At 38.2% G+C, this 21,353-nt stretch overlaps 1 protein-coding gene across 3 annotated transcripts; it reads left to right on the forward strand.

Annotated features, from left to right (window-relative positions):
- Window positions 1–30: 30 nt before the first annotated feature.
- Window positions 31–21,029, forward strand: LOC105398734 (zinc finger protein 569). 3 transcript variants are annotated; one of them, XM_048629999.1, is made up of 6 exons: window positions 31–297; window positions 865–1,021; window positions 1,460–1,552; window positions 3,991–4,101; window positions 9,113–9,250; window positions 19,000–21,029. In XM_048629999.1, the coding sequence occupies exons 1-6, from the start codon at window positions 145–147 to the stop codon at window positions 20,829–20,831; spliced, it is 2,484 nt and encodes an 827-aa protein (XP_048485956.1). In that variant the 5' UTR covers window positions 31–144; the 3' UTR covers window positions 20,832–21,029. The 3 variants fall into 3 exon arrangements, with proteins under 3 accessions (XP_048485956.1, XP_048485955.1, XP_048485957.1); XM_048629998.1 differs by lacking the exon at window positions 19,000–21,029 and adding an exon at window positions 14,407–16,985; XM_048630000.1 differs by lacking the exon at window positions 19,000–21,029 and adding an exon at window positions 10,792–12,606.
- Window positions 21,030–21,353: the final 324 nt, after the last annotated feature.

Here is a 21,353-nt window from a genome sequence, read left to right on the forward strand (position 1 = left end):
CTTTTATTAATCTGTGGTTTTTGTTTTTTTTCTTCTCTTTTAGGTCGGCCAAGCCAAGTCGATGCGAAAGCGAAAAATGTCGTGAATTATCCAGTGATTTACTTTCTATTCGTGAATTAATGGTGTTTTAAGATCTGACCAACCATGGAGTTCGACTCTGTGATAGTGAAGGACAGCCCCGGCCTCTGCCGGTGCTGCCTCGCTGAGGGATGCTACAAGGAATTGGGGGCACCCTACTTCTGTGGCGGACATACTGAAGTGTATGGCGATATGCTAATGGAATGCTTCGACATTTGTGTAAGAAAGCTTTCATTCTCAATAACAGCAATAAAAATCAACGAAATTTTATAAGAATACGCTCAGATGGGTGAATATTGGCGTTTTATGAGGGGGGGGGGACTGTATTGGAAGCTTTCTTTGTGTCAAAGCTATTGAGTGTTTTCCAATATGTACGACATACGAAATCCGATATTGATTTGTTGGATAAATAAACGCAATACCTACTCCAGTTACATTTAAATTGTTAGGAAAAATAAGAGAATAAGAGCCTAGCTGGTTATCAGAAGCAATTTATCTGGATAGAAAAGCCACATCACAAATTTTATACTCAATTTTTTTTCTTATTTCATTGTGCACATCTACAGCAATTGTTTACATCTACATGGGTAGAATTTTATGAGTCAGCAATGGACAAACTATAGCTCAGTTTTAATATCAAGTCTAACTCAACTAACTCAGAAATTATTTAAAAAATGTGGCTATTTGCATGATTGCATAGGATTACTGTGAAGTAGTCAGCAGAGTTATTAAGTACATACCATATTATTATAAGAAGAAAATGCTCATGAATACCTTTCCACTCAGATATCCCAGCAAACAGATGGACCGAACGGGCCGAACAGACACATCTGCGAAGTCTGCATCGGCCGGCTGCGGGATGCCACCGAGTTCAAGCGGCAAGTGCTGGAGTCCGAGAAGACCTTCATCGACATGGTGGCACGGAAGGACTTCAAGGGGAAAAGTATGTATTATACTTACAGTAGGATAAGATGCAACATAATCTTGTTTTTAGATACACCGCATACATGTCATTTAAATGTATTATAATAAATAAATAGTCATTTATTTCAGGTAATGCATAGCTACAATTAAAAATCTAAAGTCTTAGATCTTACAATAATAATTAGTATAATGTATATAATAAACTTAGGATATTCAATGCAATGTTTACTTAATTCCATTTGGTGAACTTGGACACAGATAATAAACAGCTTGAATTCCTGAATGTAGTGGATTTGTGTGAATTTTATCTTTGGCTAGGACTAACTTGCCTAAAACCCTTCCTTCATTGGAAGTTGACCCGTGTCCTAGCAGTGGGGATGTGATGTATCATGATGATGATAATTGATCTAGTCTGTTAAATTAAAAGAAAAATTAACTCTTGGTATGTTATTTACAGTGATGGTCGGCAAGAAAGAAATGAAGAAGGAGCCCGGCACAGATGTGGACCCTGATGTCAACATGATAGATACTGCTGACGTTTTTGATGATGGTAAGCAAAGTATAAAAATTTTATTGTATGAACAACTTATTAAAGCTATTAAATTTTTTGTTACTTTTTATCCTCTTAGTAGAAGAAAATAAAAAATGAGACACATTATAACAAACTTTTTCTATAATTAGGTATAAAGTGATAAAGATATATTAGAACAAATAAGGAAAGAAACATGATCTCTATCAGGTTGTTCCAGTTTGAGAAAGATATTGCCGTACACAGGTTATTTAATTTGCACAGATGAAGAGCCACTGTGGAACATAAATAATAATAAATAAATAAAATTTATTTTCAAATCAGTGTGTACATACAGTTTTCTAATTATGTTACTTAATTTAGTAGCTACACGTTATTGCACACAAAACAATTATGAGACCCTACTCCCTAATAAAGGGCATAGCCCTGTAGTTTTAGGATAAGTAGTGATTGCTCAACCCTTAACTGGTGACTTAGGTAGCTAAAACAAATTACCTAGTTTAATAAGTTACTTAAATTTAAATTTAACGTAGATTTAAAAAGTAAATCATACAGAAAAAGAAAAAGAAAAACAGACTATATGAATGTGTGTGTGTGCGTGTGTGAGTGTGTGTGTGTGTGTGTGTGTGTGGTGTGTGTGTGTGTGTGTGTGTGTGTGTGTGTGTGTGTGGTGTATGTGAGTGTGTGTGTGAGTGTGTGTGTGTGTGTGTGTGTATAATGATGCCTGCACCTGCATAGAGTATTGAAAATATACAATGAAATATTTTATATTCTTAGCACACTGGTTTTAAAGACGACTCAATGAAGTCGTAATCCTTCGTTAGTAGCCATATCTTAACCTTATGTTTGCACTCAAAATTGTTTAATTCATACATTTTGAGATGCTTGTTTACATGATTATATATAAAAGGACCGAGAAAGGGGAAGAAACACTCACTGAATTTAGTATTAAACTTTTTTTGATCACATACAATATCAGATCTACGTTTCAGCGTTATATTTTTGTCAAAAGGTGTGATTTCATGTTGAAGCCGAATTGTTTCCAAAAGAAATAGTTTTCTTACTGTCAAAACTTTGAATCATAAAGGAGTGCGGTAGGAAAACGATAAGGTTTATGATCTATGACTTTCAATAACGCCCTTTGTGAAATTTCCAAATTGAGGAAGAGAGTCTTATGAGTTCCACCCCAGGACGTTATGCAATAAGTAAGCACACTCTCCCCGAGGGCATAATATACTCTTATCAGTGAGTCAATATTCATAATTTGCCTCAAGTTTTTAAAAATATAAATCAGCTTCCTAATTCTTCCGCATAGGTGTTCAATGTGTGACCTGTAAGAGAGATTGTGATCTATAATGACTCCCAGATATTTGATTATAGAACATCTTTCCAAACTAGCACAGGGACATGTACCATTAGTGGAACAATTTGGAGCATGGATAATTAGTTGATGCAGTAACTCCGGTTGTGTAGAGTTTCTTATTGAAAAGGTAATATATTTAGTTTTGCTGGCATTTACGGTAAGGACATTTTTAGATAGCCAGTGCGAAACCTTATTTAACCCTAACTGTGCAGATTCAAAAGTGTCTTGCCATGTATCCCCTGCAAATAATAATGCGGTATCATCTGCGTAAGCAATTAGTCTACCACCCATTTCCAGAGAACATAATTCGTTTAAATAGACGAGAAACAACGTCGGACCAAGAATACTTCCCTGTGGTACTCCATAACAAATCGGTAAATCTCTACTTACATGCTGACCGATCTTGACACACTGGGTTCTACATGAGAGATAATCAGAGAAAAGTTTCAGAGGAATCCCTCGTATACCAGAGTTGTTTAGCTTATCCACAAGTAGTGGCACAGAGACAGTGTCAAATGCCTTGGCAAGATCCAGGAAGATTGCAATCGGTTTTTTATGATCATCTAGTTTCCCTGAGATATACGAAGTCAGTTCAAGTACTGCTTTTGACGTTGATTTTCCGCGTCTAAAACCGTATTGATTTTCGGATAGTTTATGATACTTTTCAAGGAAACCAGTTAGCCTGTTATTCAATGCCTTTTCTAAGACTTTTGATAAAGCTGTCAGAATTGATATTGGTCTATAATTGTTGACACTGTCTCTGTTACCACCCTTGTAGATTGGCACAACGACACCTTTCAACCAACATTTCATTTAAAAGTTGACAATGATTCTTTTGATTCTGATTAAGCTATAGATCGCATCTAGTGGCGTAGGTACTTTGGGAGAGGCCTACGTCCAGCAGTGGACTGCTATAGGCTGATCATGATGATGATACTTGATCAGAATATTACATTCTGATTCGCGTTTAACTTCAATATTGCAGACGGTGTCATTAAGGTAGTCTTTTCCGTTTAGGAGTAATGTGATGATTTGCTCACTGGAACTGTTTCATTGCTCGTGAGTATAGTTTTTAATGTACCTATCTCACAAACAGACACAGACGAAGAGCCCCTGTCCCTCAAGCGCCGCGCGCCGCGCGCCTCGGGGGCCGCGCCGCGCCGCCGCGGGGTCAAGACCGAGAGGAAGAAGGCCAGGAAGAACGATGGTGAGTGGGAGACTCTTATTCTAAAGGAAGAATTTAGACAGGCTCAGTGACTGGCTCCAAAATGTGGCGATAAAGTCAAAGTCAAAGTCAAAGTCAAAATTTTTTATTCATCGTACAAATATAAAATTTTATGATGAACGTCAATTTTTACAAATTACTCTCCGTTCGGATAAGGGGGGGCTCTTTCTGTCTAAGGAGAAGAACGGAGGCAAGAAACTTCTGAGCCATCTTTTCAATATTCAGATAAGTCAGTGCTAACCGAAAAAAACCTGTGTAAGGCTGTTTTTAAGAACGTGCGGGATTCATCACGCATGCAGAAAGGCCGCCATTTTCCCGCGTAAAAGATAAAGATAAAAGATAAAAGATAAAAATTACGCGTCTCGCCTGCATATTCGTAATTCGTATTCTGTCGTGCGTATGACCGCTCACTTGTTTCGATTTCGGCACCAGTCACTGACTCTGTCTAAATCTGACTTAAGTTTTTCAGTCAGTTACACTTATTTAACGTCCAGTGTCCTAATTTTTATCCTAATGCCGAAGAAACTTTAAATTACGGTCTACGAACCTTAAATCTGTTGTCCTTGAGAACCTTAAATGTATGTACCTGTTCTTTTAATGTCGAAATTATCCTCCATCCTTACCTCATATGTAACGCAGCGTAAGTATTATAATACTATATAAGTATTATATACCTATAGGTAGGAAATATAATTATGAATTAAAATATTTTATCGATACATATTACAACTTTATGTTACCTGAGACTCTTCCGTAGAACTTAAAATAAAGCTCTAGGGGTGGATACATTTATATCTCTTAAGGTGTAAAATCGAGGAAATATGTACGGGTTCGATTTCAAAAAAATATCCCGTGTGAATGTGTGTGTTTGTAGTAACACGCTTGCTCTGAGCTTTGCTAGACCTAGAATGTGTGAATAGGATCACTGAAGCACCACTGTATCACTGACACTAAACAGCACCCAACCTGTGCCGGCACTGAAGCATCACTGATATATGTGAAGGGGCCTTAAGTCATTGCAGCCCTATAGTACAATTAGGAGGACTTAATGCTAAAGACTACTGCTACCACTCATCTTGCAGGAGATTCAGAGATAAAAAGTAAGGGTGTTGTTCGGGGAAAATATGATTAATATCGTTTGTGACTTTAAAATATATAAATAAATTAGAATATGTTCACAGCCAAAGCAAGAAACACAAAAAGTCTAATTTAGAAAGTGAAGCAAAGTAACTTCATCTGCTGATAATATTTATCTGACTAACCTCTGATGAAAAAAGAGCACTCAGTTACATAAAAAATAAGAAGTTAAGATATTCTACATGAGGCTCAGACCACAATTCTTTGTCAGTTATAACAGTTTTCAGAAATTCACCTGACACGAACCACCACCTATCACTTATTACAAATGGCAGCCTCGTCGCTCAAAGGGACTTCATCCAGACAACCTTTGAGCTGTGTTGAAAAAATTACTCCTCGTTGCATGCCCACTGCCCTCGAAAACCTGCTAAAAGAGTTAATCTAAAAGATGGAATTCTCTTTGCAGGTGGGCAGAGGGCGGTAGGCACTCGCAGGAGAAAAAACCTACAAATTCTATTCAATAATACAACCGTAATACCTTTCAAATGGCGCGCGAAATACCACTGTTTCTACTGCAATGATATAGTTAACAAGTACGAAGCGTTGAGAATACATACAGAGGCACACGGCAAATGCACTATAGAGGACATTGCGGCGGCCTGCAAAAACAGAACCAACAGATATGACGTTAGAATCGACGTTTCTGATATCACGTGCAAAATGTGCAAAGATAAATTTGAGAGTTTGAACGATGTTGCTAGGCATTTGAACGAGAGGCATGGCCTTGGGGTGGATATTTCGGATATTCTTATAGCCGGGTACAGGCTGGCTGATCTCACTTGCTATGTGTGCTCGAAAAAGTTTGAATACGACAAAGAGTATATAGCACACATGTTTAAATCTCATCCTATTGCGTGTTACGAGTGTAAAAAGTGCAAAGAAAAATTCGGTCGCAAGCGAGATCTGACAGCGCACATGACGCAAAGCCATAAGGAAGTGGTGCACAAATGTAAACGCTGTTCTCAAGAATGCGCCACTCGGAGTAGCCTAAGACATCACGTCAGAAAAGAGCATTGTACTAACCAGTGCGATAAGTGTACGAGTAAATTTGCGTCGGCATTGTTGCTAGAAAAACACTTGAAAGACAAACATTCTAGCGATAGCGTGGAGCCGAAATCATCGTTAAAACGAAAAATAAAAACGGAACATTCAAACTCATCGTATTTGAAGACTAGAGAGAAGTCTTTGAAAGTCAAAGAGAGTATACTAATAGTTATAAGGTCTTCCACCGCTACACCTTTTAGCTACTACCAGAACAAATTCAAATGTTTCTACTGTCCCGAATCCTACGAAGATCCGGCTACATTGAGGGAACATACTGAATCTCACGTAACAAGCGGGCACGAGACAAAATTCTTCCAAAAGTGCGGAAATCTCGCCAGCATGTCTGTCAAAGTAGACATAAAAAACTTAAAATGTCGGTTATGCCAAGAATCTTTAACAGACCTTGCTTATTTGATAAAACATTTGACTACAACCCATGATATAGAGATAGTAGAAGACCTAAGGACGTATGTGGAACCATACAGGCTCGTTAAGGATCAAATTGAATGCCCGGAGTGCCCGGGACGGACTTTCAAGTACTTCAACATATTAGTGAGACACGTAAACTCTAGCCACACGAATAACAACATCGTGTGCGCTCTTTGCGGTTTAACATTTGCCAAGGAGAAGCTACTGAAAATCCACTTGAGGAACAAACATAAACCGGAAAAGTTCACTTGTTATATATGCGAAGAGGAATGCGGTATTAGGGCTAGATTGGACGTGCACATGGCTAAAGTTCACGGGATAAAGATAACTAAGTGTCTTAAGTGCGGTGATAGATTTGAGACGGCGTATTTGAAGCAAAAACACGACGTGGAAGTACATAAAACCGGTTATAAATGTCCACAATGCCCGAGAGAGTTTCATAGGAATTCTTACGTCGAAGACCACGTAAGAAGGGTCCATTTAAAGGAGAAAAAGATCTCATGTTCAATTTGCGACCACAAGTTTTTCAATCAGATAAATTTGAGGAGACATATGATTAAACATACTGGCGAGAAGAATTACCACTGCGATGTTTGTGGTGTTAGTTTTATGTACAGGAAAAGTTTGGTCAAACATTTGGCGAGGCATGACGGCATTGGTGGTGGCCAGAATAATATGGAATAGAATAGAAATCTAATGTAGATTAATAATGTCGAAAATATTTTAGCATTAGTTACATCAACTAAAATGTTTTTTTGCATTTATCTTATCTTAAATTGTAATGTTATATCCAATAATATTGTAAATATACATACCCAAAAGCCATATTCATATTCCATTAGGAGAGAACTCGAAAAACAAGTGTATTAAATATTTATTCTAAGTATTGAATTCTCAATTTGTGTAAATTAGATAAATGTTCTTATAATATAGGGAATAGACATAATTATATACTCTGCTATTGCTCAAACGGCTCAAAGTTTTAAAAGTTATATTTTATTGTTGTATAAAGTTAAATTAACATTGCTTCTGTCTCTCTTCCATATAAATAAAAGCCAAGTCAATATTGTGCATTAAATTTCTTTAATATGTATTAAACGATTTGAGTACTATCGAGGAATCGGTTGGTGGCTTAGCTTAAAGCTTAGAATCGCTTGAAACGTGCCCGTGTGTTCACTACAAACACACTCGCTCATTTCAAATCATGAATTTCCCTGATTGTACATTTATAGGTAGGTGTAGTAAATGGTACCTAAAATGCTTCCTAGAGATTAATGCATTTAACATGTAGACTCAGTAATATTCTTATTGAAATAAAAGTTACTTACTGAGTATGGTATTGAATTTTTATTTAACCAAGGACTCTTATTTTAGTAATACTAATAATCTTTTTATAACATCATAAAACAAAACTTAAATCTTACTTTAATAACAGAGATGCACAAATGGCGGTCTTATCGTTAAAAGCGATCTTTTTCAGACAACCATAGTATAACATTCATTACCACCCCTGTTACATGAAATATACGCCATGTCCATCTTCAATTCTTGACAGATGCGTCCAAAGTCAACAACTAATCCACTGTAACATCACAACAGTGGTGTTAATGATCTACCAGAGTATGCTGAAACAATGGTTCTACGACCCCACCTCTCCACAGACTCAGAAGAAGAGCTCCTCTCTCTAAAGTCGGGCGACCGACGTCACCACGTCATTTGTAAACATTCTTAAAGTGGCAAAAAGCTATATGAATTCGGAGGTAGATATTTAAGTACCTTAACTGCCAGTTTCTATATCTCTATCTATCCATAACTGGTAGTTACTTTCATACGATTTTGACATAATCAAAAGTAACAATCTGTTAAAATCGTATGAAAGTAACTACCAGTTATAGATAGAGTTATAGAAACTGCCAGTAAATCATACTCCCACAGAGTAGGTAATACATTCTCCTACGAACCTATATCTTTTCTTAGTATGTTGGGCAGAAACACTACAGCTAGACTAGCCTCCCTGGTAGTATTATGATGATATTATATTAATAAACTATAATGTAAAAAATACTCATTCTTATAGTCGTCGAAATATAAAAGGCCCGTTTGGACAGCTCCAAAATGTATGGGATGACAGCTGGTGTCAAACCTAAATCATGAAAAATCTAAACAATTAGTAACTTTTGGTGCTTTAGAAGTTCTTTTTTCTTTCAGCCGTTAAATAATAAGCCAGATTATGTGTCTTTTTATGTATTTCATCAAGTTAATTAAGAGTAAATAGCAAATTTGTGTAGCTGTCCAAACGGGCCTATTATATTTCGACGACTATAATCATAAACATCACAAGTACAACTTTAAATCCTTATTCTACGGACCGGCCACTCCACAGAGTCAGAAGAAGAGCTCCTCTCCCTGAAGTCTGGTGACGAGGGAGTGGACGCGGCGCCGCTGGCAACACCACGGCGGGCCTCCGAGGTCAAGACAGAGAAGCGGAAACGCATCAAGAAGAAGACTGAGGATGCCGCTAGTGAGTATATTGTTTGTGTTACTTTAGGGGACTGATTTGTACTGAAAGAGAAGGGAAGAAACTGCAGAGGTTTGAGAATATCTATCTATTCTATGTGGGCGTGTCAGTACCTGCACCTGGCTCTCTCGAATGGAGCCTTTGTGCATAGCCCCAAGGTCCAAACTAAGATTCGAGCATTTTTACACCTTCAGACTTGGATTAACGATATACGAACTAGATGGTGTGTCTTATACAAAAACAAAGCAAAAACCTGTTTGCATGAATCGTTTTAAGTTCAACCTAATGACAACCATTGCGCCAATGAATAAAGCCACAAATCGTCTAACCGAACTAATTCAAAATAAAACTCAGTGTTAGAAGTTGTTAGTTATTTGTGGAGACGTTTCTTTTGCACTGACACTCCACCTATTTGGTATTAAAATATCGTTGCCTTCAGACATAGCACATACAGTTTGTACTGTCCTGTCATTAAAATTGGTATACGCTTTGCTTCTCTTTCAGTGTAGATTAGCCTTTATTTAGTGCCTTTTTTACCAGATATGTGCTATGCTGCTTTGTTATGGATGCGTTTGATAACCACCAATCATATTTATTGGTCCACATAGCATGCTATGCATTGGTGGGAACGGTTTTTTCACATCTCTGGTGGAAAGGCAGTCTTTCCGCTGTTTTCACTTGGTATAAGATAAATACCTACTCTCTTTATTGCACTCAACATAATTATTAATAAAATAGGAATAGTACAACCGGTGGAAACAGGACTGCTTTTATAAGCTGTGCCGTTGTTCTTGTGTGTTTATGTAAAGAACAAATCATAAATGGTTGGGCTAATTCATTTGTTTAATTTAATCTTTGTTTGCTTAGTAGGTGTAACGCTCGCAGATAAAGAAACAATTTTAAAATGGCGGCAGTTACATGAGAGGGAGTAGGAAGGATGATTGACACACCAACGATTAAAGTGATGTAGATCACTATGCCATTAGTCTGTCCGCCATTTTGAATTGTTACTTTAGAATCGGGCGTTGTACAAATAGAGCAAAGTGGTATTGTATATTATTGTAAAGACGAATGTATCGTCTTTCGTCTTTTTTGGAAATAGGACGATCGGATTGCTTGCTGAGAGAGTTAACTTTAAATGTACCCCGTGTTTTAAACCGTACTATAGTGTTTGACTTCGCATTTCCAAAAACGACACTCGTTGATTTTCAGTTCAGTATAGTAACAGCTAAATTAATAGTTTCATAACTGTTGTCTTAGAGCTTAATACATCGCAAAGAGTCGTTTGGCCGCGGTCGCAACTGGTTTTCGCAACTAGTTGCCAAAATATCTGTTATATCTTCACTAATTAATAAAAATAAAAAAAGAATAATATTGAAATGCGTTCACTCGCCAATAGGGAGCCGTCATGTAATAAAGTAAAGTCAGAATTTTTAAAAAGATTCAATTTTGCGATTCCGGCAACAAGTTACGACAAAAGTAGACCAGTTACGATCGCGGCCTCACGGCGACGGGTACATTTACAGTTGTAATTCTCTTTGCAGGTAGCAACAAAGTCATAGGCATACAGAGGCGCAGAAATCTGCAAATATTGTTCAACAACACCTCAGTTATACCGTTCAAATGGCGCTCAAAGTTCAGCTGTTTCTATTGCGGGCTATTTCTGAACGGTTACAAAGAGTTGAGGAGACATACCGAGGCGCACGGCAGCTGTTCGCTTGAAGAAGTGACAGCTGCAACGTTGAAACTCAACTGGAGTCGCGATATTAAAGTGGATATTTCTGACCTCACCTGCCAAGTCTGCAAAGACACGGCGACAAGTTTCTACGAATTGATCACGCATTTGAATGACAGGCACGATCTGTCGGTCGATCCGTCCGACCTCAAAATTGAAACGCTAAAGTTGTCAGACATGTCGTGCCACATGTGTGGGCAAAAGTTTAATTACATCCGGTTCCTAATATCGCATTTACAAAACTCGCACCCTAATGAGGAAAGCCACGAGTGCGATAAATGTAATCAGAAATTTAACAGGAAGAAGGATCTGTGTTGCCACATGTCGTATTATCATCGGGAGGGGGGTTACCAGTGCAAATATTGTCCAGTCAAATGTGATACGCTGAACAGTCTGAGATACCACAAAGCTAAATACCACTCGACAAGGTGCGGCGTGTGTTTCGTCAAATTTGGGTCTCCCACGCTCAAACAGAAGCATCTAGAACTAGTCCATCCGGAGAAGGCTAAATCGGCCAAAATACCAATAGTCAAAGACGAAGACTCGAAACGAGAGCTAAGGGAGTCGAGAGAGTCCAAACGCGGAAGGCTTTTGAGGGTCAAAACGAACATTTGCGACATAATAAACATGTCTAACGCTACCCCTTTCAGTTACTACAAGAATAAGTTCAATTGCTTCTACTGTCCAGAAGATTTTATCGATCCGGAAACTTTGAGAGATCACACGCAAAGCAACCATACAGTCTGCGATCTCAACACGAAATATATCAAGAAGAACTGCACTTGTTTGACAAACGTTTGTGTAAAATTGGATATCCTACATTTACGGTGCCGATTATGCCAACTACCGTTAACGGACTTCGATAGCTTACTTGACCATTTAACGACAGTCCACGACGTCACTTTCGAATCCATGCTGAAATCGTGCCTCCAACCTTACAAGCTTGTTAAAGACCACATGGAATGCCCGTACTGTCCAGGCGAGGTCTTCCGTTTCTTCAACATCTTGGCTAAACACGTCAATTCTTCGCACACAAATAATAATATAGTCTGTTCCTACTGCGGTCTGACTTTCGCCAAAGAGACGCACTTAAGGGTCCACATACGCAACAACCATCGGCAAGGCATGTTCAGATGTCCCATTTGTGACGCTGAATGTAATATACAGTCAAGACTCTTCTCTCATCTTGCTAAAGTCCATGGGAAAAAAGCGTTGCGTTGTCTGAAGTGTGGAGAACGATTCGAGACCCACTACTTGAAGCAGAGACATCTACTAAACGTTCATAATATGGGACACAAATGCCCTCACTGCGAGCGAGTTTTCCACAGGAATTCCTACATGAAAGACCACGTGAGAAGGTTCCATTTGAAGGAGAAAAAGGTGCCTTGCTCAGCGTGTGATATGAAGTTCTTCAGCCCGATCGACTTGCGAAGTCACATGGTGAAACATACGGGCGAGAAAAACTTCCATTGTGACATATGCGGGGAACGGTTCATGTATAAGAAGGGCTTGGTCAGACATATTGGACGACATAATAAGAACGCTAGTGCCATATCGATGTGAAGTGAATCTAAGTGATGAAATTGTGTTTAAATTATTAAATTAAACATTAATTTAACATTTATTTGTAAATTATTTATGACGAACTCGATTTCATTAATGATAAATTTAAGTGAAAGAGCTATTATTTATTAAATTGTACCCTGTGTTAAGTATTCGGTTTTGTTGCGTGTAGAAATTGGGTTGGGGTGGTAGGGTGGGGTTGGGTTTGAAATCCGAATGTAAAGTATTTATGAAATGTTGAATAACTGAGTCACTGTAGGTGTAGTATTTGCTACAAAATGTAACATCACATGATTTACCTTTTATATTAGTTTAGTAATCTTCCGTAATTTGTACATAGAGTTTGAACTTTAAAATATGTAACTTATATTTATCTTTATTTATATTTACAAACACTTCTTGTATGTATGTGTAGATATGTAATAGTTATAGATTGGCAAGTTGCTTGGCGACCCTCCTTGCGGGGTGAAAGACGCGGAGGGGACGAGGTACTCAAGACGACAGCGGGTAGCGGGAGGGTAGCGGGGAAGGGCAACACGTGCACTGCATGTCATTGTTACGGCAGTCTCGGCCGCGCAGCCGAGGCGGCCACATGTCTTATATAGTCTGTCATAATTTGAGTGCGACCCACATGAGATCATTGATCCTGAGACCATTAGACTTAGGATGAGTGTTGAGGCCTTTTTAATATTATTATTAGTTATCTATAATTCGTCAACAAAATAACGTTAATAACAACAAATCGTATAATGTCTCAATATAGGGGCTTCTTGTAGAACAGCGTACCGGATCAGTCATGCTACGCGGCTAAAGGTTGGTACTGCGCAGTCAGATACGAAAAAGTAAACAACAAAGACGAAGAGTCCATATGACAGTGCGTCAGTTGTCAGTTCTTGTAACTAGGAAAGCAACCAAAATTTATGTGATTTAATGAAAGTAATTAATGAGCAAAACACAGAGAAAAATTACAAAATAGATGAAATTTTGAAAGAAAATGGTCATATCGTGCTTCGCCTACCCCCATACCACCCGGAATTAAATCCTATTGAACTTGTGTGGCGGTACATGAAAGGCGAGCTCGCAAGAACGTCGATTGACTCTAACTTAGATAAAGAGATAAAAGACTTAGAGTTGCTTTTCTCTAATTATTCGCCTAAAAAGTGGAGAAATTGTGACGACCATGTCATAAAAAATTAAGACGAATATTATAAATCTGATAGAGTATTTGACGATGTATTGGACAGGTATGTTATTGTTTATTTATAATTTATTGTAAATTAAACATAAATTGGTTTTTGTCTTAGATTTATAATTGAAGTTAATGAAAACGATGATGAAGATGAGGATGACGACGACGATGAACAAGTTCAAACAGAGAGTGAACATGAAAGTGACATGGAAATTGATTTATAAAATAAAACACTTTTACATAAATAAATTCAAATTGGTAGATATTCTGAAGGTAAACATCCAAATTTTAATGCTGTCAAACTATAAATTTTAAGCTAAATATGACATTTACGGGAACACTCATAGAATAAAATTTTACTTACGTCAGAAATAGTTACAAGCTATCGCGAGATTAATCCGGGCACACTTTTCTACGTGTGTAGCATGTCGTGCTACCTCGCCCCCGCCACTTCTTTCACCCCGCAAGGAGGGTCGCCAAGTAACTTGCCGCATTATAATAATACATAATGAGTACATAAACAATACAGTAAACAAAGACACTTTATTGCCAAAATTAAATTTCTTCCATTATTTCGTAATTTTAAACACGTGTAAGCTTTTTTTTTAAATTTCAGCTTCCGCTATATAAAAACAAATGGGTACATTTACAGTTTGCAAAATCTCTTTTCAGGTTCGAATACGAGCAAGTCGTTCTATATGATGAAGAGGCGAAAGAATCTGCAAATCATATTTGACAGTTCCACCATCATACCCTTTAAATGGAGGGCCAACTATATCTGTTTTTACTGCGGCATCAGAATAGTCGATTACAAAGAGCTGAGGAGACACACAGAAACCCACGGTAGCGTTGCCGATTGCGACCTCAAGTCTATCAAGGGCTATGGGGATATGAACATCAAAATTGACATCTCAAACATCACATGCAAACTTTGCAATGTCTTATTCAGGTCATTCAACGAACTCACCGAACATTTGTGCTCGGCTCACCAAGTGAAATACGAAGTTATGGATGTGGTCATCGAGCAGTATCGTCTGTTGGACCTGGGTTGCCATCTCTGCCCTGACTCTTTCAGCTACTTCGGGCATTTAGTGTCTCACATGAACCACGCTCATCCGAATAAAACCCTCATTTGCAATCAGTGCAACCACAGGTTTAGCAAACGTAGCGAGTTGTATCGTCATATCAAGAATTGTCACAAAGTAGGCGGGTACCAATGCGATATGTGTCCGCATAAATTTAACACTTTGAGCATATTGAAGAAGCATCAGTCGAATGCTCACCGTTGTGAGGTCTGTCATTTACAGCTACCATCAGCTGCGCAGAAGCAGAAACACTGCCAGTTGGAGCATCCAGAGTCCTACGCTTTACAATGCCGCGATTGCAACAAGATATTCAAAAAGAAGCTAGGCCTAAGAGTGCACATGAAAAAGTGTAACGCAGCTGATACCGACAGAAAACAAAAGCTGACGGTTAAAAGACACAAACTCGACAAAGTCAAAGATGACATCATAAATGTAATCATCCTGTCCACATCCATACCTTTTAATTTCACCAACAATAAGTTCAATTGCTTCTACTGCGCCGATGATTTCATTGACTCTGACAGTTTGAGGGAACACACGCTTCTAAGCCACGCAAACTGCGATGCTAATTATATCAAAAAGAATTGCAAAACGATCGGTAACGTGTGCGTTAAACTCGACACCTCGTACGTCGCTTGCAAGCTCTGTTACGAATCTCTTAGGGACCTAGACGCCTTGATCGAGCACTTGGCCCAAAAGCACGACACTCAAATCGAGCCTATAGTCAAAACGTGTCTGCAACCGTACCGACTGATCAAAGACAACATGGGGTGCCCGTACTGCCCGGCCGTTTTCCAATTCTTCAATTTGCTGATGCATCACGTCAGCGTGACTCATTCAAACAACAACGTCGTCTGTGTATACTGTGGTTTAACTTTCGGCAATGAGAACCAATTGCGAGCGCACACTAGAACGCATCACAGCGACGGCCAATTAAAATGCGGCACGTGCGGTGCGGTCTGCGACTCTCGATCCCGATTGGCCAATCACATGGCGACGGCGCACGGCGTGAAAGCTGTCAAATGCACCACGTGTGGCGAACGGTTCTCCTCGCAATATCTGAGGCAGAAACACATGATGGATGTGCACAAATTCGGCCACAAATGTAACTATTGCGGGAAGGAATTTGTGAGACATTCCTTCATGAAAATCCACGTAAGACGAACGCATCTGAAAGAGAAACGCGTGGCTTGTCCCGTTTGCGATATGAAGTTCTTTAACGGAGTACAATTAAAGCATCATTTGGTGAAACATGGCGGGAAAAAGAACTTCCAATGTGATGAGTGTGGGGAAAGCTTTATGTGGAGGAAAGGGCTTGTGAGGCATATTGGCAGGCACAGTAAAAACCCGTTTAGCTTCCCCGCAGTGCCGAAGACTAATAATGCCCAAGCCCAGGCTATAGCGTATAATAAACAAGCCAATACTGCGCAAGTCCCATACACGCCGCAAATGCCGAAGTCCAACAGTGTAGTCCAAGGTCCATACAACCCGCTTCCAATTGGCTTCCCTTTTAGATTCTAATTTTTATTAAGTATTATTTATAGTACCTAAGTAATTTTAAGGGCCTGTTTCACAATGTCTGGATAATGGCTACCTATCGGTTAAAAGACATGCTGTCACTGTCTAAAAAATAATGACAGTGTTACAGCTTGTATTTTAACCGACAGGTAGCAATTATCCAGACATTGTGAAACAGGTCCTAAGTCTTTTTAATTTCCCCACTAAGGTGAAGTTCAACAGTATAGTCCAAGTTTAACCGTATTACCTATCGGCTCTCCCTTTAATTTCAACTGCATATTAAACTTATAACTGCTATCATTTTCATAAATATTATATCGTATTTAAAAAAAAAACAATGATACTTGGGCTAAATAGCCGGCAATATTCAAGGTTACTTTTAGAAGATAGACTCAACTCTTTAGTTATAGCGCCATCTATTATTATTTATAGGTAACTGTGTGTCTTGTAGGTTAAATGGTATTTTGTACACTGATGCATAAGCTTGTTATAAGTAAATTTGCTATGACCCATTTTCTATCAATCTCATTATAATTTGCTGTTATTTTTTTCCATAGGAAGGACATAATATGTATGGTATACCTAATGAGTAATAATGACAGAAACATGACTGAAAAACTGTCACTATGATAAGGACGGATAGATACTTGGGATTTAATCTCTTTCTCTTTTAGGCTTATTTTTAGTCTTACATTTATTTATGTAGTTGTGAAATATTTGTAGCAACTTTAATTCAAATTGACCTTTGCAGTTTAGAATAAATTAATGTCAATTCAGTTCTTTATTTCATAAGCTATCAGAAAACTTGTCATGTGTGAAAAATATACTCGTACTAATTATTTTATGTTTCAGAATATTTTATTTTTCCTGAATCTATTTGTTTTCAACACCTAGTTCTTACCTAATTAATATAAAATATTGTTATAGTTATGATAAAAATGATAAAGGACCTAGAATATAATAATTATGATGTTAGCTAAGTATTAGTAAGTATTGCTATGTAGGTTATAGCCATGTATGGGCCTTAGTGATTATTTATTGAGAACATAAATACATCTAGATATTTATATGTACAGGATGATTTTTTATCAGTGATGCTCACTTTTTCAGATTTCAGTGTTGGTCGCATAGTAAAAGTCTTCATCATGTCTAGTAGATAGGTACATACATTGATATAAATAAATAAATAATAAATAAATAAATATGTGGGGACATCTCACACACGGCCATCCGACCCCAAGCTAGGCAGAACCTGTGTTATGGGTGTCGGACAGCTGATATATCTACACAAATACATAGATAGATAGATACTAAATATAAATATATAGCAGAGGGATCACTACTGGTAAAATATCATCCTGTATATCATAAGATATATCAATATCAATTAAGTAAGATGTAGGTATCTAATAAGTAGGTACTAATATTAAAGCTATGTACAGTGCTCCAAAATTGATAATGCGCATAGAAATCTTTGACAGATCGGTTGTTTTCGATTATGTGACACATGATATTGACTCCTATTTCTTTCGTACAAGGTGCAAAATGCAAGTGTTTTTTTTAAGGCTCTTACGATTTAATGATTCGGGTGTAAAGATCTGCATGTGCATTATAAATTTTGGACAAGTGTAGTTTAGTTACAGTAATGTAGTATTGATTGTAGATAACTTTTGCTGATAAATTATGTCTTATAGTAATATTATTATGAACATGACCGAACAGCAATCAAATATTATATATGTAGTAGTTATATCATTATATACAACATATTGGTATGATATTTCCGTGTTACATTCATAGAGATAATGAAAAATTTTAAAATGGCACTACATAAGTTCAAGTAGGAATGAGTATTTAGCAGGCCTACGAATATAGGGCATAGCCTGAGTTCATTCACCATTATCTATGTACATTTTTTAAATGTGGTTGCAACTTTATCTTATTTGTGTAATAACATATAATATCGAATAAACCATGAATATGCTATATGTTTCTTCCAATATCACAATGCTTGTGTAAAATATGAGAAGCTAGTAGGAAATTTACATTAATAAATATCTTTTGAAAATGTCCCAAGTGAAGTATTATTTTTTATCCTAAAAATGAATTGCTCGACATGTCAGAGCTTAATTTCTAATCTTAACGCTAGGCCGGCGCTTTTAAGCTAAGTAAAAATAAAAAGAGCTCTTAAGTAAAATAAGAAGAGCTCTTAAGTAAAATAAGAAGAGCTCTTAAGTAAAATACATTTTGATTGGAAGATAGAGGACCTACAAATACTTGCCATGGCTGGGATTCGAACTGCTTAAGCTGCTACAAGAGTACAAGATAGAATAGATGCAATCCTAACTAATATTATAAATGCGAAAGTAACTGTGTCTATCTGTCTGTTACGCTTTCACGCTACTGAAAACTACTGAACGGATTAGAATGAAATTTGGTATACAGATGGTCTAGACTCTGGGAAAGAACATAGGCAACTTTTTATCCCGGAATTCCCACGGGAAAATTTTTATGGCGAAGAGAAGCTCGCAGGCAACAGCTATCTAAAAAATAAAGAAAAAAACAGAAAGTTCTATGGCGACATGGCAGATAAAATCTAAAATTTCCTCACCAAAATTTCCATGACAACAATATTTTTCACGGCAGAACCATTTCTTTTCAGGTAATCGCACAAGAAGCCTAAACCCCTCGCTACGTCGCAGAAGGAATCTCGAAATACTGTTTAACAACACTTCTGTCATACCATTTAAATGGCGAGGCAAGTATCTTTGCTTTTACTGCGGCAAAGATATTGCTGACTACACTGATTTAAGGAAACATACGAAGGGTCATGGTGATTGCGATGTAAAAGACTATTCGATAAGGCTTGTGAGGTCGGCAGATATAGAAATCAAAGTGGATATATCAGAGATAAACTGTGAAATATGTAACGAACCTTTTTCCAACTTAGAGGATATTAAAATGCATATTTCTAACAAACATCATTTGCCTTACGACCAAGATGTAGAGTTGAGTCTGGCTGCCTATCGCTTGGTTGACCTTAACTGTATGGAGTGTGATGAGAAATTCACGTTTTTCCGACATCTGGTCAATCACGTCAACACTCGACACCCGAAAAACGTGTGCGTCTGTGATAAATGCTCGCAAATCTTCAACAAGAGGAGGGATTTGGAATCGCATATCCGTAATTATCACCAAGACGGGTACAAGTGTGATGAGTGCGATAATGAATTTGCGTCGAATACGAAACTGCGGGCTCACAAGGAAACCGAGCATCTGCATACGTGCAATGTTTGCTTCGATAGATTCACTTCCAGCGCTAAAAAGATGAAGCACATAGACAAAGTGCACTTGAGCAGTGGTGTTTTAGAATGTGGTTTCTGTCAACGACACTGCAGCACAAGACAGGCGTTCTTACAGCACACGAGCAAATGCAAGGTTAGAAAGGAGGTTTTTGACAGAACAGATCCTTGCTCCATAGCCATAGATGATACTGATGAGAAAAAGCCAACAGTCGCTACGATAAGAAACAATTTAGCGAGCATCTTCAACATGTCTACAGCCATACCTTTTAAATTCTTCATGAACCGATTCCGGTGTTTTTTCTGTCCAAAAGATTTCGCAGATTCTGACGCTCTGAAGGAGCATACGGTTTTGGAGCATCCTGTATGTGACACGAAGCACAAAAGCCTCAAACTGCGCAGTCGAGAAGACGTAGACATTAAAGTAGACATAGCATCCCTAAAGTGCAAAGTTTGCTATGAAAATATGTTGGATTTAAACACCCTCATAGACCACTTAGTGTTAGAACACAAGGCTTCCTACGACAAATCCGTTGACTGCAAAATAATCGGTTTCAAACTGTTGAAAGACAACTTCACGTGTCCTCTATGCAGCAGCGATGAAAGCTACAGATTCTTCGGCAATCTCCTAAAACATATGAACGAGGCGCACTCGAATAACCAACTGGTTTGCGTGTTTTGTGGTAAAACTTTTAGAACCGACCCAAATTTACGATCGCACATAGCACGCCACCACAAGCCTGGCAAGATCAAATGCACCGATTGCGACCTAGTGTTCCCTAGAACCGACAGACTCAACTACCATCTAGCGAAACACCACGGGAAGAAAGTGGTCAAATGTCCGAAATGCCCGGAAAAATTCGTCAGTACGTACTTACGGCAGAAACATCTCATCAACATACACAACTCTGGATCCTCCTGCGCGCATTGCGGTAGAATGTTCACTTGCAACTCTTTAATGCGAGAACACGTGAGAAGAACCCATTTGAAGGAGAAGACAGTCGAGTGTCAAGTGTGCAATATGAAATTCTTTGACAATTTCATGCTACGTATGCATATGGTCCGTCACGCGGGTGACAGGAACTTTCACTGCGATAAATGCGGTAAAAAGTTTCTGTGGAAGAAGAATCTCAGGAATCACATGACTACGCACGAGAAACATGCGTCGCAGACGGCTGGGGGACCGCTTTAGGACTGAATATAGATTTAATAAACGACAATGGACCTAGGTACTTAAATACAGACTAGGAATAGTTTACAATATGCGATGTAGGTAGGTAGGCAGGGCACGTCAGAACGACTGCCTGTGGCGTTGCTCTAAGAGTTGATTTGGAAATGGCTTATATTTGCTACATAGGATATATATTTATAAATTTAAAAAAACCAGCCATTCCGACGTTTGATTGACTGTTAAATTAAGTACCTATTGAATGAAATTACTTATGTATATGTCGCAGGCATCTGGTTAAATCTCCTTTTTGGTTGAATCACTAGCTCGTTCATTGAATGGCGCTATTCGTGTCGTGTATACTACGGTAGTTTATAAATAATACATGCATTAATTACTCTCCACCTAGCTTACTTATCTCGCCATAATCATTACCTTAACTGTCCAAATCGCGATCTTTTCCCAACAGGCCTCTCCCATGAACTGATGATGGTTCTCACTCAAACCTCGGCCTTCTTCATCCAACCACTACCTACAGGCTACCTA

The sequence above is a fragment of the Plutella xylostella genome, chromosome 24 (genome assembly GCF_932276165.1).
Source record: "Plutella xylostella chromosome 24, ilPluXylo3.1, whole genome shotgun sequence".
Classification (NCBI taxonomy): domain Eukaryota; kingdom Metazoa; phylum Arthropoda; class Insecta; order Lepidoptera; family Plutellidae; genus Plutella; species Plutella xylostella.